At 37.8% G+C, this 23,712-nt stretch overlaps 1 protein-coding gene across 2 annotated transcripts in view; it reads left to right on the plus strand.

The window, feature by feature from the left end:
* Positions 1 to 23,712, plus strand: part of LRP6 (LDL receptor related protein 6) — a 178,606-nt gene that overhangs the window by 6,161 nt on the left and 148,733 nt on the right. The window contains exon 2 of one of the 2 annotated variants that reach the window (XM_064591556.1): positions 18,183 to 18,576. The exons of the other annotated variant lie outside the window; for it this stretch is intronic. Within the exon in view, the coding sequence (XP_064447626.1) occupies positions 18,183 to 18,576 (394 nt within the window). The remainder of the gene's footprint in view (positions 1 to 18,182; positions 18,577 to 23,712) is intronic. 2 annotated transcript variants of the gene reach the window in all.

Below are 23,712 nucleotides of genomic sequence, written 5' to 3' on the forward strand. Positions count from 1 at the left end.
CCAATTTAAAGATTCTGTATTTTGCAAGTCTGAGAAAGCTACATCTGAACTTCATGAACGTGAACTCTTAGCTACACTCTTATATGGTCTTTATTTGTAAGTTTCTTGATTTATGCCAGTGAAGACAACAGCTCTTTGTTAGATGTAAAGTGTTTCAGGAATAGGTTTTTTCCCCTTCATATAGCACCATGAACCAGAGTTTTGCATATATGAAGTATTCTAAATTTTACATTTAAAGCAATATTAAAAGATGTGAATTTTTATGACGTTTATATAGTCTGGAACTTCATTTTGTGTTTTGTCTCAAATTATTTATTAGACATGGTATAAATTTGTAGCTACTATAATTCTTTTTTAGCACAGATTAGATAGAGAAAAATAATCAGAAATAAATCAGTGTGTTTATATCTGAGACTGAATTTGAAATGTGGATTATGTAATGTGTTTTCTGGTTTTAGGATATAACTATTGCATTGGTAATATCATTAGCATGCTCAAGCACTTTTTTTTTTTAAAGATTTTATTTTATTTTTTTATTTATTTTATTTTTTTTTTAAAGATTTTATTTATTTATTTGACAGAGAGAGACACAGTGAGAGCGGGAACACAGGCAGGAGGAGTGGGAGAGGGAGAAGCAGGCTTCCCGCGGAGCAGGGAGCCTGACGCAGGGCTGGATCCCAGGACCCTGGGATCATGACCTGAGCCGAAGGCAGACGCTTAACAACTGAGCCACCCAGGCGCCCCAGCTCAAGCACTTTTTTAACCCAGTTTTTTTTTTTTTAAAAGATAGAATTCACATACCATAAAGTTCTCCATTTTAAAGTGTCCAGTTCAGTGTTTTTAGTATATTCACAGGGTTGTACAGCCATCACCACTGTCTAATTCCAGAACCTTTTCATCACCCCAAAAAGAAACCCTGTACCCCTTAGCAGGCACTTTTCATTTCCTCTTCCCCCAGCCTTTGGTAATGACTAATCTACTTTTCTGTCTCTATGGATTTGCCTGTTCTGAACATTTCATATAAATGAAATCCTACAATATGTGGCCTTTTGTGTATGGCTTTCACTTAGCATAATATTTTCAAGGTTCATTCATGTTTATAGCACGTATCAATACTTCCTTTTTATGGCTGAATAATACTCCATTGTGTGGATACAGGAAGTATTTTCTAATGAGTATGGGTTTGATCATTGGGATCTTTATCTTCAGAAATTATTTTTGAAATCTCTTTTTGAAGTTATAGAAATAAACATGAAAAAAAATCCAAGTTCTTGCTTTTCTGCTGGAGAAGTACTCAGTTCACCAGCACCTCATTTCTGTGTATTGACTTACATAGAGCCCTGTCTCAGTTAAACTCTTTTACCAAATTCATATTAGATTAATAGGATAGAAAGGATATTAACAATTACTGGCCCAAGACAGTAATTTCACATGCAGTGCCTTCTGTATGTACTTCATTTTACCTGGGCCTTATTACAGTTTTGGAAATGATACCAGTCATTTTTAATAGAGGAAAATAAATGTCAGTGTTGTTTTGGAGTTTGCAAATAGGTGGTTTGTCATAATACTGTTAAATGAAAACCAGTCTGGATTTAGGTAAGGAGAGACTATTCGAGATGATATTAAAATAAGGAGAATGCTCTGACTGAAAGATCTGCAAATGTCTCAAAATCAAGCACAAAAAAAACTTTCGTAGAGAAGGCTAAGCAGGCCAGCAGGAACTTTCTATGGGGGTGAGTCAAGAGGGTGGGGATAAGCAGATTACATGATCAGGATAACTTAACTGGATTTGTTGTCCCCCTGTGGTCAGCTGATACTTGGAATGACCTGTTAAGGGGGGGGGAGTTCTGCATCTGCTTGCTTAAACTTAGAGCAAGCCAAAGTTTAGGGGCTTGTAAGCTAAATCAGTGGATACATTATGAACAGTTGTGAGCACTTGATCAGTTCCCCTGTTTAAAACAAAATTTTTCACTATTAGGGTTATGTTTTAGTCTGTTGAGGCCTTTAGCTTTTTGCTATAACAAGAAGAGTATAGATTGGGTGGTTTGTAAACCACCCAGTTTATATTGTTTATAAACAATAGACATTTATTTCTCACAGTTCTGGAGGCTGGAAGTCCAAGATCAAGGTGCCAGCATGGACAGTTTCTGGTGAGGATCCTCTCTGGGTTGCATACTGCTGACCTCTCTTTGTATCCTCAGAGAGTGGATAGCAAGAGAGAAGAAATAAGCTCTCGGCTCTTCAAAGGGTACTAATTCCATTCATGAGGACTCCATCCTCATGCCCCGCCTTTTTTTTCCCACTCTTAGGACTTCATGTAAGGAGGGCTAAATACTCCCCAAAGGCCTCACCTCCCGATACCTTCACATAGTGGGAGTAGGGTTTCAACGTAAGAATTTGGGGGGACACAAACTTTCAGTCCCTAACAGGGTAGAAGAAGAGTCATTGTGAAGTTGGTATCATTAGATTTGACCTGATTATTTATGTAGGTATAGGCCTTGTGAGTTTGCCTTGCTGGACATTTTTTTTTGGTTTGTTTTTTAAAGATTTTAAAAAAATTTTATTTATTTATTTATTTGACAGAGAGAGAGAGAGCACAAGCAGGGGGAGTGGGAGAGGGAGAAGCAGGCTTCCTGCTGAGCAGGGAGCCCAACGCGGGGCTCGATCCCAGGACCCTGTGATCATGACCTGAGCGGAAGGCAGATGCTTAACAACTGAGCCACCCAGGTGCCCCGTTTTTTTGTTTTTTAAAGTTTTATTTATTTATTTGACAGAGAGAGACATTGAGAGAGGGAACACAAGCAGGGGGAGTGGGAGAGGGAGAAGCAGGCTTCCCCTTGGAGCAGGGAGCCCAATGCAGGGCTTGATCACGGGAGTCCGGGATCACGACCTGAGCCGAAGGCAGACACTTAACTGACTGAGCCACCCAGGTGCCCCTGCTGAACGTTTTTGTAAGGAATCTTGGATTGGACTTGAAGAAAAATGATTATTAAAGTATAATTGACATGCAGTGTTACGTTAGTTTCGGGTGTACACTATATAGTGATTTGACAGTTCTGTACATTACTCAGTGCTCATCATGATGAGTGTAGTCCTCCTCCATCGCTGTACAGTGTTACTGCAATATTATTGGCTGTATTTCCTGTGCTGTCCTTATCACCGCTGTGACTTATTTATTTTATAAGTGGGAGTTGGTACCTCTTAATTTCCTTCATTTTTCTTCATCCCCCCACTCACCTTCCCTCTGGCAACCACCAACTTGTTCTTTGTATTTAATAGTCTGGCTTTTTAAATTTGTTTTGTTTTTTTTGGATTCCACATATGAATGAAATCTTATGTGTCTTTGTTTGACTTATTTTATTTAGCGTAATACCCTCCAGGTACCTCTGTGTTGTCACAGATAGCAAGATTTCATTCTTTTTTATTGTAGAGTAATAGTCCATTGTGTGTGTGTGTGTGTGTGTACATCACATCTTCATCCATTTATCTATTGATGGATACTTGGGTTGCTTCCATATTTTGGCTATTAATAAGTTACACTGCAGTAAACATAAGGGTGCATATGTCTTTTTGAATTAATGTTTTTGTTTTCTTTGGGTAAATACCCACAGTGAAATTACTGGATCATATGGTATTTCTGTTTTTAATTTTTTGAGGAAACTCGATGCTGTTTTCCACAGTGGTTGTGGAACCAGTTTACATTCCCAAAAACAGTGCATGATGTTCCTTTTTTTCCACATCCTTGCCAAACTTGTTTCTTGTCTTTTTAATAATAGTCATTTTGACTGGTGTGAGGTGACATCTCATTGTGGTTTTGATTTGCATTTCTCTGATGATTAATGATGTTGAGCATTGTTTCATATGTCTCTTGGCCATCCATATGTCTTCTTTGGAAAAATGTCTCTTCATGTCCTCTATTCATTTTTTAATCAGATTGTTTTTTTGGCATTGAATTGTATAAGTTTGTTATGTATTTTGGATATTAATCCCTTATCAGATAAATGATTTGCAAATGTCTTCTTCCATTCAGTAGGTCGCCTTTTTGTTTTTTTGATGGTTTCCTTTGCTGTGCAAAAGTGATTCTGGTGTAGTCCCAATGGCTTTAAAAGATTTATTTATTTGAGAGAGTTCCCCCTCTCTCCTTGAGAGAAACCCAAGCAGACTCCACGCTGAGCAAGGAGCCTACATAAGGCTTGGTCTCATGACCCTGAGATCACAACCTGAGCTGAAACCAAGAGTTGGATGCTTAACGGACTGCACCTACCAGGTGCCCCTGGATTTCACTTTTAAAAAAGCCTCTTGAAGCCAAGGAAGCCAAGTCAAGAATTCACTATCAGGTTTCACTTGTAGTACTTACAGATTCTGGTGAATTCTTGAGGTTCTCAAACATAGCCTAGAGTTCCTGGGCCTGCCTGGAAGTGATCTTGCTTACTTCACCTGCGAGGCTAGGAACTTTAGGCCAGGTACCAGTCTAGTTTTCCTAAGAGAACTGTGAGCACTGGCTTCATGAAGTCAGCTATAGCTCCTTAAAACTGTCTGGTCGTATTTAATTAAATGAGCACTGCTTTCAAATATGGCATTCCAGTCAAAGCCTCAGTTGCATAACCAATGTTTCCACCTAGGGGACAGACTCTTATTGAACCTGTGCAAATATTTATATTGCTATGAAAATAAGAATACACAATAAAAGGTTTTGAATTATGGAAGAGTCAGGCAGGGAGAAAAAGATGTTTTATTTCTGTTTACAAAAGCATATTCTGCTTTAAATCATTAATGAGTTATAGATAACATAAAAGAAAAAAGAATTCTTTATATCCAGAAAATAGAACATTAAAGATCAGCAATATCTTAAATAAAACTCGTAATCATCCTTCATCAGTTTATTCTGTCCTATTAATTAATTCTTGTTCGGCTAGATCTTGGGTTAGTAGTCTTATGAATCTATCTGCTTCCCCACTAGCTTTTTGGAAATCCTGACTTAGTCCACTGGTATAGTCTCAAAGTTATTTAAGTGATGCCATCAGAAGCCCAAGAGTACCTGGTATAGTCCTTTTTCAACAGTCTTTTTTTGTTGTTGAAGATGAGCACTCTAGCTTATAGCTGATTTGCAAGCACTTTCAGAGAAGCATCAGAATAAAACCAAAAAACTTACCTGCAGATGACAAAAGACGTAAAATGGTAGTGATTAAGTTACTCTTGATAATTTAAATTAATTAGTTGATTAATTTTTAAATTAAATAATCTCCATGCCCAGTGTGGGGCTCACACTCGTGACCCTGAGATCAAGAGTCATCTGCTCTACCAACTGAGCCAGCCAGGTGCCCCACTACTGATCATTTTAAAAGTGAAAGATCTGTTGAGAGTTTGTTATAAAATATAATGTGAGTGATGAGGAAATTTGGTTGTTTTGTGGCATGCAAACCAAAGTCAGTTCAATCCAAAAAAGTTTTAGACAAAATATCTATAAGCATAATAATTAGCCTTATTTTAAAGAAGAGTGGATATTATATCTAATTCATGTGTATAAATGTATATGATCTTTGCAGAGAATAAAACCATAAAATATATAATAATCCTGAGCCATATGTCCTATCAAACATATAGTTAGAGCACATCAAGAATATATCAAGATTACGAAGGGGTGGTGGTGGAGCAGGGTGGGAAGGGAACCAAAAACAACCAAAAGAATATATCAAGATTATTAAGTAAAAAATTTTAGTAAGTCTGGAATAAGTCCTAAACATTTGTATAATAAAATTCTGTAAGTAAGTGATGAGAATTCTGATCGAGAAACACTGGCCTATCTGGTAGAATATAGTATATTCAGATATGCTGTATATGACCAAGTTAACATAAAAAAATATATATAACTGAAATTATCAGTGGTGATACAACAGTATTGTTATCTAATATTAGGCAGAGCGCACCAGGACTCCTGATAAATAGAAACATATCATGGACGGTGAGAGTATTGATAAGTTTCTAGACTTCATATAACTTCTGAAGTAATAATAATATTTTACTCATATAGATTTAACCTAGGGAGGGTAAGCATCACTTCTGATTTTGACAGTGCTTCCCATGCAAATCATAACATTGATCAAGTAAACCTAATTATTATTTTTTAAAAAGATTTTATTTATTTATTTATTTGAGAGAGAGCACAAGCAGGGGAGAGGGAGAAGCAGACTTCCCACTGAACAAGGAGCCCAATGTGTGGCTCGATCCCAGGACCCTGGGATCATGACCTGAGCTGAAGGCAGAGGTTTAACCAACTGAGCCACCCAGGCACCCCAATCTAATTATTTTTAATACCTCTCTTTACAAGGTGAAAGAAGAAATTCTTTGTGGATTCCCAGGAACCCTTTGGGAAATTTCAATAATAGTCATAGGGGCAACATACATCATTTAGGATTTGATTTTGAAAAGGCAGAATGTCAGAAGTTGTCAGGAGATTTAGAGATTTGAACATTTGGTTAAATAGGATCATGGGTCAGTGAGAAGAAATACTTGGCTACCTATTTTACCAAAGTGTCAAAAAATTTTATTTAAAGTAAACATAGGAAGGAACATGATGAACTATAGCTCTTTCAAAAGTGAGAAGACTTTTTAAACAATCAAGGTAATGATAAAGTCAATTTCAAGCACTGGAAATTCTGATAAGACAGAGTTTTTGCCTTCTGGGAAGAGTACTCAGAAGGCAAAGAAAAACCTTTTATAATCTTTATTCATTTAAGATTTATTTATTTATTTTAGAGAGAGAGAGCACAAGTGGGAGAAGGAGAGAGAATCTCAAGCAGACTCCACATGGAGCCCAATGCGGGACTCCCATCTCAAAACCCTGAGATCATGATCCGAGCCAAAACCAGGAGCAGACACTTAACCAACTGCACCACCCAGGCGCCCCTTACAACTTCTTTATTAAGAGTAGACCGGGCGCCTGGGTGGCTCAGTTGGTTAAGCGACTGCCTTCAGCTCATGTCATGATCCTGGAGTCCCGGGATCGAGTCCCACATCGGGCTCCCTGCTCAGCAGGGGGTCTGCTTCTCCCTCTGCCCTCTTCCCTCTCATGCTCTCTGTCTCTCATTCTCTCTCTCTCAAATACATAAATAAAATCTTTAAAAAAAAAAAAAAAGCAGACCAACGACTCAAGAAAATTTTGTCATTTAATAGAAGATCAAATTTTTGTTTTGTGCAAGTAACAATATTTGATACTAAAGCACTTTTCAAAACTCTTACAAAATAAACGCATCAGATCTTAGCCAGCTTTGACCACAACAAAAAAATTTCTTTTTCATAAATTTTTATAACCTTTTTTTTTTTAAGATTTTATTTATTTATTTGACAGAGAGAGACACAGCGAGAGAGGGAACACAAGCAAGGGGAGTGGGAGAGGGAGAAGCAGGCTTCCCGCAGAGCAGGGAGCCTGATGCAGGGCTCGATCCCAGGACCCCGGGATCATGACCTGAACCGAAGGCAGACGCTTAATGACTGAGCCACCCAGGAGCCCCAACTTTTTATAACGTTTTATATCCATTCAGGTTTTGTCCTACATCTTGTTCTCTCTATTCTGGAAAAATTAGTCATTTTACTTTGGGATTATTTTCTTTTTCTTAATAAAAACACATTATACATATCCCTATACAGAGTTGTTCTTTCCTGTCACTATTTCTCCTGGTAGAGTCTCTTTTAAATATAAGATTATGACTTATAAATTACCGCTGTTTTACAGAGAAAACAGAGTTGCATAACTGTGAACAGTCATGCACCATCATTTTGCAGTAGACTGGCAGAGCTTATGAATATACATCTTACAACTTTTTATAGCTGTACACTTCTCTATATGGCAAAAATGAATATGCCTATAAATAAACTCAAATATATATAGCTGCTTGGTACCATAAAAGTAAGAGGGGAAAAAAAAGTATAAACTTGAAATGCTTATGCTTTATTGTTCTGTCTTAATTAGAAATGACTTTGGTATTTAATTAATACCCGTGAATTAATTTACCATAGTTTTTTTTTTTTTTTTTTAAAGATTTTATTTATTTCAGAGAGAAAGCATGCACAAGTGGAGGGGAGAGGCAGAGGGAAAGGGAGAGAGAGAAGCAGGCTTCCCACTGAGCAGGGAGCCTGTTGTGGGACTCTGTCCCAGGGTCCTGGGATCACAACCTGAGCTAAAGGCAGACACTTAACTGAGCCACCCAGGTGCTCCTCCAGTTCATATTTTTAACTCAGGTCCCTGAGAGCCCCTCATGAGTCCCTGGTAGGGAAAAGGGAGGCTTAAAGCTCAGGTGACTATAGGGAGTTGAGGGTTTGGAGTGAGAAGGGAAAGGTCTGATACGGTAGATAGAGGGTTGGAGGAGATTGGGGTATTAAAGGAGGATAGATAAAGGATTCAAGAGAACTGACAGGAAGGTTGAGGGTGGTAAAAAGGACAAAGGAAGAGCAGAGGGTAATGGGAAAGGAGAGGTTTTTAGCTGAGCCAGTTTGGGGAGGTCCCAAGTTTTGCAAGGAGGACATTGAAGTTCTAAATTGTCTCTAGTAAAGTTTTGCCATTTTTGAAGATACTGAGTTGAGTTAGTGCTATAATGGTGAAGCATGCAGTCAATGGGAGAAGAGGAATGGTGCTCAACAGAATGAGAGTTACTTATGGGATTAAATGATTAAATCAGAAATAAGAGTTCAAAAGAGCTGGGAAAGAGTACAAGTGTACCTTGCAGATACTGTGGGTTTGCTTCCAGACCACCATAGTAAATGAATATTGCGACAAGGCAAGTCAAATGAATTTTTTAGTTTCCTAGTTCATATAAAAGTTATGTTTACACTGTACTGTAGTCTTTTAAGTGTGCATTAGTATTATGTCTAAGAAACAACACATATGCCTAAATTTAAAAATATTTTATTGCTAAAAAATGCTGACTATATTCTGAGCTTTCATCAAATTGTACTCTTTGCTGGTGGAGGGTCTTGCCTTGATGTTCATGGCTGCTGACTGATCAGGTTGATGGTTGCTGAAGGTTGGGGTGGCTGTGGCAATTTCTTGAAATAGAAAACAGTAAACTTTGTTGCATCGATTGACTCTTCCTTTCGTGAGCGATTTCTCTGTAGCATGTGATGCCATTTGATAGCATTTTACATATAGTACAGTTTCTTTAAAAATTGAAGTCAGTCCTCTCAAAGCCTGCTGCTACTTCATCAACTAAGTTGATGTAATATTCTAAATCCTCATTGGGCTCCATGTGGAGTCTGCTTGAGATTCTCTCTCCTTCTCCCACTTGTGCTCTCTCTCTCTCTAAAATAAATAAATAAATCTTAAATGAATATTTAAATATTAAATGTTGTCATTTCAACAGTCTTCATAGCATCTTCACCAGGAGTGGATTCCATCTCAAGAAACCACTTTCTTTGCTCATCTGTAAGAAGCAACTCCTCAGCTGTTCAGGCTTTATCATGAGATTGCAGCAGTTCAGTCACATCTTTAGGTTCCACTTCTAATTTTCTTATTATTTCCATCACATCTGCAGTTACTTTCTCTGCTGAAGTCTTGAACCTCTAAAAGTCATCCATATGGGTTGGAATCCAAACTCTTGTTAATGTTGATATTTTGATCTCTTTCCATGATTCATGGAAAAGTGGCATCTAGAATGGTGAATCCTTTCCAGAAGGTTTTCAATTTACTTTGCTCAGATTCATCAGAGGAATCACTGTCTATGATAGCTGTAGCCTTATAAAATATATTACTTAAATAATAAGACTTGAAAGTTGAAATTGCTCCTTCCTTTGTGGGCTGCAGAATGGATGTTGTATTAGCAGGCATGAAAACAGCATTAATCTTGGTGGACATCTCCATCAGACCTCTTCGGTGACAGGTGCATTGTCAATGAGCAGTAATATTTTGAAGGGCATTTTTTTTTCTGAGAAGTCGGTCTCAACATTGGGTTTAAAACATTCAGTAAACCATGTTATAAACAGATGTGTTGTCATCCAGGCTTTGCTGTTCCATTTACAGAGCAGGCAGAGTAGATTTAGCATAATTCTTAAGCACCCTAGGATTTTCAGAATGGTGAATGAGCATTGGTTTCAACTTAGAGTCACCAGCTGCATTAGCCCCTAACAAGAGACTCAGGCTATCCTTTGACATTTTGAAGCCAGGAATTGACTTCTCTCCAGCTGTGGAAGTTCTAGGTGGCATCTTTTTCCATTATAAGGTGGTTTTGTTTACGTTGAAAATGTGTTGTTTAGTGTAGCCACCTTCCTTAATTATCTTAGCTAGATCTTCTGAATAGCTTGCTTCTGCTTCTGTATTAGTACTTGCTGCTTTACCTTGCACCTTTTTGTTACAGAGATGGCTTCTTTCTTTAAACCTCATGAACCAACCTCTGCTAGCTTCAAACTTTTCTGCAGCTTCCTCACTTCTCTCAGCCTTCATAGAGTTGAAGAGAGCTTGGGCCTTGCTTTGGGTTAGGGTTTGGCTTAAGGGAATGTTGTGGCTGGTTTGATCTATCTAGACCACTAAAACTTTTTCCATATCATCAATAAGGCTGTTGTGCTTTCTTATCATTTGTATCTTCACTGGAATAGCACTTTTTTATTTTATTTTATTTTTTTAAATTTTATTTTATTATGTTAGTCACCGTACATTACATCGTTAGTTTTTGATGTAATTCCATGATTCATTTTTTGCTTATAACACCCAGTGCTCCATGCAATAAATGCCCTCCTTAATACCCATCACTGGGCTAACCCATCCCCCCATCCCCCTCCCCTCTAAAACCCTCAGTTTGTTTCTCAGAGTCCATAGTCCCTCATGGTTCATCCCCCCTCCAGTTCCCCCCCTTCATTTTTCCCTTTTAATTTCCTTCAAGAACTTTCCCTTTGCACTCACAACTTGACTAACTGGTGCAAGAGGCCTAGCTTTCAGCCTTTCTCAGCTTTTGACATGCCTTCCTCACTAAGCTTAATTACTTCAAGCTTTTGATTTAAAGTGAGAGATCTGTGACTCTTACTTTCACTTGAACACTTAGGGGCCATTGTAGGGTTATTCATTGGCCTCATTTCAGTATTGCTGTGTCTCAGGGAATACAGGGGCCTGCGGAGAGGGAGAGACACAGGGGAATGTCTAGTTGGTAGAACAGTCAGAACACAGAAAACATTTGTCAATTTGGTTGTCTTACATGGGTGCAGTTTTGTGGTGCCCTAAAATAATTAGAGAGGTAGCATTGAAGATCAGTGATCAAAGATTACCATAACAAATAAAACAATAATGAAAATGTTAGAAATATTGGAACAATTACCATAATGTGAAATACATACGTGAAATGAGCAAATGCGGTTGGAAAAATGGCACCAATAGACTTGCTTGATGCAGGTTTGCCACAAACCTTTAATTTGTAAAAAATACAGTATTTGTGAGGTGCAATAGAGTGAAGTGCGATAGAATGAGGTGTGCCTGTATTCCCTTGTGATGAGCCAAGGAAATTCCCACTGTAATCTCCATTGGAGGAGTCAAGGGAAGATAGAATAGCTGGGAATATTCCTTAGAGACTCTATGTTGCCATTAATTGATTTCTCCATTCTAGCCATTGTCTTCACAATTGCTAGCCTGAATTCCATCTCCGACATCTTGGTTATATCTGCATCCATTTGTAAATCTGCAGCATAAGTCATAATCTCTGAGTCTTTTCTGTTTTGGGGGCTCCTCCTCCTCCTAGCCCCCTCCTAGCCTCATTCTGTTGATGGGTGTTTGAGGGAATGTATAGAGTCCAAATTATTGACCAGAATCCAAGCAAGATGCACCTGTTTTCTTGGGACCTTAGGGTTGCTGACCTCTTGTTTTCCCAACCTGTCTTCTACTGGAGGGGCCTGCCGAGCTGTTACTCAGGCAACCCTGTTTGGGCGGAGTTGCCCTGCCCCCTGTGGCGGGGGATGGGCTCAGCGGGAATCAGTCTTTGGGGCTTTTGTTCTCTGGCGCCTTTCCCTGGCGGCTTTCTGCGTCTCTTCCGCGAGTCAGAGCAGAAGAGACCGTTTCCAACCCTCTGCCTCAGAGCAGAGAGACCGCAGTCTGTTCTTCAGTGAGCACTCTAGGCCACACCATCTCCGTTTCTGTCCGTGCTGCTATAAACTGCAGCGGCCTGGGTTGTGCGCCCCTCCACAGCGCTCCCAGTCCTGCCTCCAGGTCGGGGCACGTCTCTGCCCTTTGTGCTTCTAAAACCGCCAGCCGCTCCCAGTTCGCGCGCGCGACTCCGCAGCTTGGGGTTCTGTCCCAGGGACTGCAGTTTGCGTGTGTGCGACTCCGCAGCTCGGGGTTTCCACCCCAGGGGTTGCAGTTCACCGGCGGGACCCGGCGCACCGGGTATCCGTCTCGGAGGCTGCAGTTCGTGTGCGTGCGACCGTCGCTCTGGTTTCTGTCCAGAGGGCTGCGGTTCGCGTGCGCGTGACCCCGCTGGTCTGGTTTTCCACCCCGGGGGCTGCCCTAAAGTTCTTTCCCTTCGCTACCGGTCTGCGAGTCTGTGCCCCGTCCGCAGCGCGCGAGGCTGTCACTCACTGGCGGTGCAGGATCCCCACGGCCAGGCACCCTCCTGCTGCCGTTTATCCTCCGATATCTGCCCACAGAATCACGGCTCTCCACTTTGTACCTCAAAACCAACCGCCTGCGATATTCTGTTTGTAGAGATCCAGATCTTCTTACATCTCAGGCTGGTTTCGTGGGTGCTCAGAGTGGTCTGGTAGATATCCAGCTCAATTCCGGGACCATTTGAAATAGGGTCCCCTACTCCTCTGCCATCTTTCCCCCCTCTAGCTGGCAATATTCCTACTCAGGAGTCAGGGTGTGATTCTCAAAGAGCCAAAGAAAAAAGTTTCTTTGCCGGAAAGTATCAGAGTACTATGTTGCAACAGACTAGATGCCTGGAGCACTGGTTCAAGAGTTGAACTTAAGGAAAGATACCTGAATCTCTGGACAGGAGAGGAATTTAAATAGGATTATCAAGATGGGAATGGTGTGTGTGAAGTCCAGTCCTCATCCAAGTCATGTCACCATACAAATGTCAAAAATAAATCCCTACTCAGTCAGGGAGATTATTCGAAAAGGTTATTGTAATAGGTAGAATGCTCTGACCACAAGATATGTTGGTATCTCAAAATCAAACACAAGAAGACTTTTCTCTTGAAGTGCCAGCAGGATCTTTGTGGGAGAGTGGGATAAGCTTTTGGGATTTAGGAGATGACATGACCACGGTAGTTTAACAGATGTTTTTTTTTCCTGTGGTCACCTTATACTCAGAATGAGTCCTTAAGAGAGGATGTTCTGTGTTGTTTTGCTTAAGCTGAGAGCTAGCTAAAGTTTAGGGGTCTGTGGGGAGGAGATAAGCTTGACTAAACTTTGAACAAGTCAATAGGTAAGTAACGGGCATTTGTGAACACTTGGCCAGAATTAATGTAAAATCCTTTTGGGTTTATGACAAATATATTGTTAGATCAGGTTCTGGAGAATTCCTTTTAGATATTAGTAGATTTACCATATCTCTGTAAGGCAGTGAACTCTTTCTAGATACTGGGGATAAACTTAGTTATATTGCTCCTGTTCCCAAGGGGCAGAGATCCTAGTTGAAGTAGAAAATATATTTTTGAAAATGCTAATATCAAAAAAGTGGTAAAGACTGTAAGAGCTCCACCTTTTCAGAAGGAAAGCTGAAGCAATTGGGAAGATTCATGGAATAGATAACATTTGAATCTGGCCTTGAAGAACTTGCTTGTTGGGATAATGAGAGGGAAGTATGGAGTGGGCAGCAAAATGAACACGCTGTGGTGATGTAGTATGATGTGCTCACAGTCAGTGTGTTCCAAGCCAGTTTGTATGATGCAGAGGCTATAAAATTAAGTTAGAGTCTTAGGTAGAAGTCACCTGGTGGTGGCCTGAAGTATTGAGGCTTTTTATTTTAGGCAAAGGAAATCAGAAAGCTGTTTGAGTTGGATAAAGTAGAAGTATTAGAAGTGGAAAATGGATGGGAGAGTGTTGAGATCACTTACTATTAAGGTAGTTCAGGCATAAGGTCATGAAGGTCTAGAGTAGGATAGTGGTTCCGAAAATGGAAAAGAGGCAGATTTAAGGACATGCTAAAGAAGAGTCAGCAAGACAGTATTTGGCAGACTGGGGGAAAAGGGAGGTGTCAAAGAGGGATCCACTGTGTACCTGTAAGATTAGGAAAATGGTACCATTGACTCTTGAAGATATTTTTTTTGGCAGGTTGTGGGGGAGGTTATGAATTTAATTTAATGGATGGAAGAGATGGCCAACAAGAAGTTATAGGTGCAGTACTAAAGGTTAGGTTGGAGATGATGATGATTTGAAAATTACCTGAATAGAGTTGACCAGGTGAACTTGCAAATGTTCTCTTCTGTACTTTGCATTTCTGGAACAAGAGAGAATCTTGGGGATACCCATATTTGAGAAGTGGGAGGAGGATTTGAAACTAAAAGGCAGATGAAGCATGACCAGAAAACCAAGAATAACAGTGTAGTATAAGGAGAATTCTACATTGGTAGGGATATGGTCAACATTGTTGAATGCTACATAGAGGTCAAAAATAAGGACGGAGAAAAGACCATTGGATTTGTGTGCTTCTGGAGACTTGGAGAGAGCAGTTTTAGTTGAGTGATAGATGGGAAGTTAGTCTAAGTTAGACTAAGATGGTGGTATGAAGTGTATTCAATATTGTAAGATTTTGTGGTTAGGAGAAATATAATTCTCTCGGTGGTAGCAAGGTTAGTGTTAATAGAACAAAGTTTTTTGATAGCAGGGACTTGGCAGGATCCATTGAAGATACAAGAAATAGGGAATAATCCATAGAGCAAAGTTGCAGAGAGGAAGTAGGGAGACTGAATCAAAGTATTGCTTTAACCATAAAAGGGAGAAAAGGTAACTTGTCATTTGAGACTGAGGACAAGATAAAGGAGGATAGGTGGGATATATAGAGATTTTTGAGAAGTTTAAATTAAGATGTTGGGGATAATGACATTTACCTTGCTCCCTGCCTCACTGAGATTATTTTAGGAGATGATCCGAGACGGGAGGATTCAAAGCATGGAATTTGTCTTCAGGAAAGCAGAAAAAGTTTAGAAAGGCTACTAGAGAAAGTTTGGTAGGAAGTTAATAAAGGAAAATGAGGATTCCTAAGCACCTATGCGGGTTCCACTGAAGGGATATGTTGGCAGATATTTGGGTTATCTGGCTATTCGGAAGTTAGAAGGTAAGCTCTTTGGAATGAAAGTTAATGGAATGCATGGCATATATGCTATAACTAGGGGTGTGTGTGTGTGTGGATCCAGTGTATTTCTTTCATAGATTAAAACAATATTACAAATCAAATTATACCTTTCAGATATCCCATTTAATATATTGCTGAATATCTATTGGTACCAATATCTATTGGTTGTAATATTGTAGAAAGTTATTCAAGTATCAGAAAGGTGGTTAGGGTGAACCCTGGGATTTCCTTTTAATAGTTGGTAGGTTTACATAGTGTTCTTTCTTTATTTTTTTAAAAAAAGATTTTAAAGTAATCTCCACACCCAACATGGGGTTCCAAACTCATAATACCGAGCTCAAGAGTCACATGCTCTACTGACTGAGCCAGCCAGGCACCCCTACGAATAGTCCCTTAGAAATCTTAATTATAAGTAGTACTGCTAAATTAAAAGAAGTTAACTCGTCCCCTCATCCCAGCCCTTTTTTTTATCCCCTTGTACTTAGAAGGCTTTTGAGGTCTTAAATGATCAGAAAGGTTCTTTGGATTTTGTAGACTAAATGTTCAGTAGAAATATTAATGTTTGACTTGAAAGTCATAGACAGACTTAACAGATGTAGCTAATACCTGATGCCACATACAGGTTTGGTACACAGTTTTCCAAGGATAGTGCCATAAAGAAAGGTGCTCAATAAATAATAGATTATTATCACTCTTGGATTTTAAATTGTAAGTGCTCTCAGGCAGTTGCTTAGCCCTGTGTAGTACTTAGCATTGTGCCCTTAACTAATAGAGACCTTTTTCCTGATTTTTAAAATTGGCTCATAGCATGAAGGGTTCAATATAAGACACTGTGAGTACTGATAAATCGTTGTGATGAATGAAGCCTTGAAATTAGTTAAAAGTGAATCTGTGAGGGAAATTTATTAATTTGCCAATAGCAGTATTAGATACACGGAATAAGCAGACAGGGCTCTTAGTCACTTTTCTAAAAAGCTATCTACCTGTTTGTTTTTGACTAAGACAGATGGATTTAAGCTTAGGTAGTAGAGAAATTAATGTTATGCTTCTAGATGACAACCACTTGGCAGCCATAATCCATAAAGTGGATGAACATTACTTTTTTTCTTTATACTTTTTTGAGCACCTTAATTTTTTTGAAATTAATTTCTTTTTTTTTTTTTAAAGATTTTATTTATTTATTCATGAGAGACAGAGAGAGAGAGGCAGAGGGAGAAGCAGGCTCCCAAGGAGCAGAGAGCCCGATGCGGGACTTGATCCCAGGACCCTGGGATCATGACCTGAGCCGAAGGCAGACGCTCAACCATCTGAGCCACCCAGGCGCCCTGAAATTAATTTCTTAAAAAAGAGATAGTGATTACTTTTAAATGGTACTTGGTATTGCCTTTGGATGACACAGTTTTAGACTTTTAGTTAAGTAATTGTGAGAGAAGATTATGTACATTATTGCATAACTCTGGTATTATTTTTCCTTCCCTCATTTGTATTCTTCATCGCAGCCTTTAGATCTGTGCTATTCTATATGACCGCTTGTCTCTTTAAATTTAAATGAATTAAGGTTAAATAAAATTAAAGATTTAATTTCTCAGTCACACTAGCCACATTTTAAGTGCTCCCTAGCATGTGGCCAGTGGATACTGTATTGCCCAGTGGAGAGTGTATTTCTATCATCCTAGAAAGTTCTTTTGGAAAGTTGTACTCTAGATCTTTAATTACTAATGATGTCAGGAAAGTAAATGTCAGGAACTTGGAATAGATACTTGAAAACTCCCAAAACCATAGAATTTATACAAGTTCAATCCTAACAGCTTCAGCCTTCTCAAAGTTTAATATTACTTCTTTAGGATAGGCTTTATATTTAGTTTTGATATTAGGTCTTATTCAGAGGTCATTCTGATAATAATGTAAAACGGAATAAAATAGTTGTGTCAAGAACTATCTCTGCCAGATTGTTTATTTAACAAGTTTATTAAGATATAGTTGATAATACAATAAAATGTGCATATGGAAAGTGTATTTAATAAGTTTTGATATATATACCTCTCACGAACCATCCTCATAGACATAATATACCTGTTAACCACAAGTTTCCTCATGCCTCTTTATAATCTCTTCCTGTATAATCCCTGTTCTTTTTTACCCTCTTTGTCCACCTCCAGACAACCACTGATCTGCTTGCTGTCACAATAATTTGAATTCTCTACAATTTTATATAAATGGAGTCATTCATTCTGTACTTCTTTTTTTGATCTGACTTCTTTCACTCTGCATTATTTTGAGATTCACATGTTATATGAGAGTCCATGTTACATGTACAAATAGTTCATTACTTTGTATTGTATGGATATATTACAGTTTGTTCATTCCATTAGTTTGTTGATGACATTTGTGTTGATCCCAGTTTGGCCTTATTTCATATAAGCTGCTATGAACATTTATGTATAGGTCTTTGTATTGACATATGCTTTTATTTCTCTTGAGTAAATACCTAGGCATGGAATGGCTGGATCATATGCCAGGATGTATGTTTAACCTTTTAAGAAACTGTCAAACTCTTTTCCAAAGTGGCTGCACCATTTACATTCCCCCCCGAGTAGAGTGTGAGTGTTCCACTGGCTCCATATCCTTGTGAATTCTTGGTATGGCCAAACTTTTTAATTTTATGTGACAGACTGTTTTAATAAGAAAAGACTGTCCTAGTAGAATTATTTCTTTGCTCTTGCAACTTTTTGTATTTAAATGCTGCAAAAATAGTATTTTGTTTGTGAAGACTTTAAGACAGTCTTCTATAGAAGATTCATTTACTCTTATTTTTGATAGTATTTGTTCACTAATGCTGATTTGAAACTCAGTTTATAGGAACCATTACATTTCCTTTCTTTTTACTTACATATTTTTCTTTTTTTGTTCTAGCGGCCCCTTTGTTGCTTTATGCAAACAGACGGGACTTGCGATTGGTTGATGCTACAAATGGCAAAGAGAATGCTACGATTGTAGTTGGAGGCTTGGAGGATGCAGCTGCGGTGGACTTTGTGTTTGGTCATGGCTTGATATACTGGAGTGATGTCAGCGAAGAAGCCATTAAACGAACAGAGTTTAACAAAACTGAGAGTGTACAGAATGTTGTTGTCTCTGGATTATTGTCCCCTGACGGGCTGGCATGTGATTGGCTTGGAGAAAAATTGTACTGGACAGATTCTGAAACAAATCGGATTGAAGTTTCTAATTTAGATGGATCTTTACGAAAAGTTTTATTTTGGCAAGAGTTGGATCAACCCAGAGCTATTGCCTTAGATCCTTCAAGTGGGTAAGTTTTGTGCAATGTACAAAGCCTATTGCATCTGTTTTCTGTCCGCTAGCATAGACAACCCCCCCAACCCCAAGAGAAAAGAAAGATCAAAAACCAAATTTTAGATTCTTTGAGCTTCTTTGTCAAGTAGACTTGAACGTGGGAAATTATGTTGTGGTCTTAAAGTAAGATGTTTCTGTAAATATTGTAATAATTGTGTTTCTAACATCACTTATGGGATAGCCAGACATAGAGTTCTTGGTTTGTTTTCTGCATTTAATAATTATGAGAGGATAATTAGAAGGCAGAGAAGAAGGGATGAAGACCTAACAAGTATTTGATAGCTCAAGACAACAAAAAAATCTTACAGATCTTACAACTGTTAGTGTATATGCAATCATTTTGTTATACTAGTATCTTTTTATTAAACTCTGAAGTATTATTTAATATGTCAGTATTGAATGACAAATAAAAATTAAGTTGTTAAAGAACTCATTTCTAGTTAGTTAAGCATATATTTGCTGTAAAGGTTTATTTTCTAATGAGAAGGGAAGCTTAAAGCTATGGGTAAATCCCATTAGAAAATGTGAACTGTGTCATGTTACTATGCTTCACTTCTGCTATATACCATTCCTTGATACTTGTTTATTGAATATGTTGTTATGCCAGAGTCTGTCATGGTAGATAACTAAACATTAACCTGAAATGAGTTACTCATAATTGTTTAAAATGTAAAGATAAGTAACCTGCAAATAACCATTTTAACACTTTGTTTTCTTTGACTTTCAAGTATGTTGGAATGTTTTAAAACACATTTATAGAAGGGAGTGGATTAATAGTATGTAATAGAACGTGAGGAAAAATGAAAGGAAGGTTTATGTGTTCCTTTGTCTTGATATCAGGCCTTATTTGGTGACAAAGTTTAAAGAAGATGCCATGTTGTAGGAAAATTAAAAGATTTGTCTGTCCATGAAAGATAATGTGGGCAACAGTGTAGTGAAACTTTAGGGTGAGAAGTTCTGGAACACCCACATGTATAATTTATATAATATATAAAAAATTATATATTTTTTAGAGGGGCATTAAGAAGTATCTGCTAAAGTCAGATGGTCTTTTAATAAAGCATCAGAAAATATAGTGGCTCTTGTGGTAGGAAAAAGTGTTGACTGTCCCAAGGAGGAGGTCAGAGATATTGGATATGCAGTAAACCGTACTGATGAAAAATTGGGTTGTTGAGAACTTGCAGGATATTTTTGAGAAATGGAATCTGTGTTTTGCCAACAAAGTTTGAGTCGCAGAGAGTATTGAAATGTTTGTGAGGTTACTGCTTTATAGAACATGGGGTTTTGGTGCTTTCAGTGGTCATTAGGGAATAGTACTTTGGAGAAAAGAGAAATTTTTTTTTTAAGATTTTATTTATTTATTTGACAGAGAGAGAGAGAGAGAGATCACAAGTAGGCAGACAGGCAGGCAGAGGGAGATGGAGAAGCAGGCTCCCCTGAGTGTGGGGCTCGATCCCAGGACGCCGGGATCATGACTTGAGCCGAAGGCAGACGCTTAACTGACTGAGCCATCCAGGCGCCCCAAGAGAAATATTTCTTAAAAAAATTGTTTTTGACAAATTTAATCTTATTAACTGTAAGGGCGATGATGGCAATTTAGCCAACTGTCTTTTAAATAGTATGTTCAGAGGTCTGCTTTTTGTACTCTTGTTGGGGAGAGAGGGGGAATATCTTTAAGGATTTACAGTCTAAGGACAGAAAACTTGGATGAGAGAACTTTTCCTTCTTCAAAAGCATGTTTATTTGTATTATATAGTATGTATGTGGAGAGAGGAAGAGTGTTAAAGGGAATTGGAAGAGCCACAAGAGCTCCTAAGGAGGATGGGTGGATAAAATTGCTTGATTACCACAATTCCAGAGCAGCATCTAAATCATTTCTACAAGTGATAATGCTTTTATGATAGTACATATTCAAGGGAGTTGAATTTATAGGTAATTCTTGACTGTTCAGGATCGAATCATCTAATGATTAAATGAATCATTCTCATTTCGTGCCCTAAACTAATGAGCTTTACTTCTGGGTGTCAGGTCTGATAAGTGTCTTAGGAAATAAGTTTACCATATTATTAAAAAATACATTAGAGTTTCTGTGGCTTTAGTTTACCCATGAAACTTCCCAGTATTGAAGGTGAGGAACTGCCAGAGACTCAGCTGATCAAGAATATTACTGGAAGAATCAATAAAAGTGTGCATTAGAGTTTCTGTGGCTTTAGTTTACCCATGAAACTTTCCAGTATTGAAGGTGAGAAACTGCCAGAGACTCAGCTGATCAAGAATGTTACTGGAAGAATCAATAAAAGTGTGCTTTGAAGGTAGAAAGTAGTATTTAAGCTTCTAAGGGATGATCATCGAACACTATTTTTCTTGAGGCCTTAAGTTTTGGTCAAACAGTGAAACATTTTTTTCATTATTTTTGATGTTTGTGGTTTGTGTTGCTTATGTGTATGAATGTGTGTGTAAATTTTCCCTCTCCCCCCCTTCTTAAAATCTTTTTTAATTTTTGGAAAGTTATGTGTCATATGGCTATTTTTAAAATTACACAACTGAAAATAAATAGAATGCAGCCAAATGGTATACATTTTGGTATTTAGCATGATGGAGTGTAAAATTATATTTTAAACTCATGCATTTAAAAATATATTCCGTCAGTCTTCGGTGTTGATCTTAGATTTATGTGGTTTTACTGGAAAAGTAATTTTAGATTGAGTACATCACTTATCAAACAGAAGAGATGATTTCCAGATTTATTTTTGCGGGGAGAAATGAAGTTTACTTTCCAGAGAAAGTACATGAAAACAGTGCTGAAGAAAAATGTAGGCTTTATCAGAGTTCCAGTATCCTGGGTTATAAGGTTCAGAAGAGCTGACTGAACTCTCTCACATCAGCTTATGTAAAAGGAAAGCCATTGAATGACTGGTATTGTTTGAGCCCTGGGAACTAGTGCAGACATCTGTGTGCTTTCGGATGTATGGAGTTCTTTGTGTAATCAGTCCATTTAGACTGAAGGAAGATTTTTATTTCCCTCCCTAAATTTGGCCTCTGTTAGTCTGAGATTTTTTTTTCCTTTTGAGTGATGGCAGTGTAGAATTCAGAATAAGGAACAGGAAAACGTGTGTATAGAAATTGTTCCAGGAGTGAATAACCATAGTTATAGGAAGCAGTATCCTTATAGTGAGAAGGTAATTCCTGACTATTTGGCTGCTGTACTTGTGGAGTTTCTTAGTCTGTTCCACAGCTACTGTACTACTCTTAGTGATGTTGAGGGCCCCTGTTTCAGGTACAAATAAAGTAGTTTTAAGGGGTTTTTGTTTGTTAAGGATCTGTTCCTATTCCAAATTGTTTTGGATATTTTTTTAAAAAGTTAAACTTTAGTGATTCAGTCTGAAGTGAATTCATACTGAACAGCTTTGAAAGATACTTATTTTTAAAATACATTTTTATCATCTTTAAGAATAATATTTATAACACTAGAGTTCTGCTTTAAAAATCCTTGCAGAACTAACTCAATGGAAAAAATAATGTATAATTTCCCTAACAATTATATACATATAATTGTCATACCTTGAGTATGTTTAGAGGTATTTTCTACACTGGTGTGTTCCAGATGACTAAAATCATTCCTACCACATAATGGTGTTCAATAAATATTTTTTGAGTGACTGGACCTTATACTTTCTTTCATAATCCTGTTAGTTTTCCTTGTTAGAGGAGAAAGTGTTTTCTAAGCAAATACAAATTTTAGCATTATCTCATGAATTCTACCCCAGTATGGTTTTGATTACAGTTGTTTATTTAAAACATATTTAAGATTTTTAGTTTTTTCAGCTCAAGTTTTCAAGATAATAGAGCTTGTTTTATGTCACATTTGCTCTCTTATTTACCAGCAAGTCACTTCATTCTTTCGGACTTCAGTTTTCTCATCTCTAAAATGAGGATGCCTTTTAGTTTTGAAATTAAGTTTAAAAAGTGAGGTATTTAAATATCGATTTTTAAATTTTTATTTTACAGTTACACATTATGGACATTATACAAGTCCCTAATTTAGGTATGCTACACTTAGAATGTGTTTCTGCGGAACAGATTCTTAAAATTTTGTTTCTACTGCCCTTATTGTATAGGTCATCATACTCAACCTCTTTTTATGGCTCTTTGACCCCTAAAACCAGTTTGCTGATTCCACTGGATGTAAATTAGAAAATACTTTAAAATGTCAGAAGATTCTTTTTGTTTGAAGAATGAGAACTGTAGCCAGTTACTTTCAGGCAGATTATATAGATTCAATATAGTTTGGAGGTGGGGTTTTTGAGATTATCCCAAATTTAAGAGCAATGTGTTAGAAAAGCCACTAATCCAGGAAGTCTGGATTAGTGGCTTGGCTTTACCAGCCTCTGGGATATGATTCAAGGCCCTTGAAAATGGAAAAACAAACAAACGAACAATTTTTTAAGAATAAGTAAGTGTGTGTATATATGTATATTCTTAAATGTTAGTGTAGGGTTTTTCCCTTTACTTAAAAAACATCTTAACCCTCATCCAATTTTTAGTTCTTTATATCTATTGATATCTATTACCCTGTCTTAGACTGAGTTGTAATTATGTAGTCAAGTTTTTTTATGTCCCATATCTCCAGGCCCACTTTTATTGAAGGAACACTGAAAGGGAATATTTGTAGTATAACTAATGACTTTACCTAGCCCTGTCTCTTAATAGCTTTGCTTTTTAAATAAAAGCTTTCCTTGCTTGCAGCACTGACCTTTTAATTCAGCCTTAGCAGAAAGAAGAATGAAATTTTGTGAGATTCAAGAATAGAATACCTTTAACTGAGTATTGGCTCTCTGTATTTTGGTGATCTTATGTACCCTTGCTGTATTCCACTGTGACTGGCTCTTTAGAACTGTAGTTAAATTAGTTTTGACTGGCACCAAGTATTTGTGCCATTGAGCCTTTAAGATTTTGGAAGGAGGAGTTTGCCAGATAGCTAATTTGTGAAATAGGAATAAAATGGTTGTCCTTTTTTTTTTTTTTTAAGATTTTATTTATTTATTAGAGAGAGAGCGCGCACGCACAAGCCAGCGGGAGAGGCAGAGGGAGA

Source organism: Mirounga angustirostris, unplaced genomic scaffold (genome assembly GCF_029215605.1).
Source record: "Mirounga angustirostris isolate CCGP_5_RB_7025 unplaced genomic scaffold, mMirAng1.0.hap1 SCAF_5, whole genome shotgun sequence".
Taxonomy (NCBI): domain Eukaryota; kingdom Metazoa; phylum Chordata; class Mammalia; order Carnivora; family Phocidae; genus Mirounga; species Mirounga angustirostris.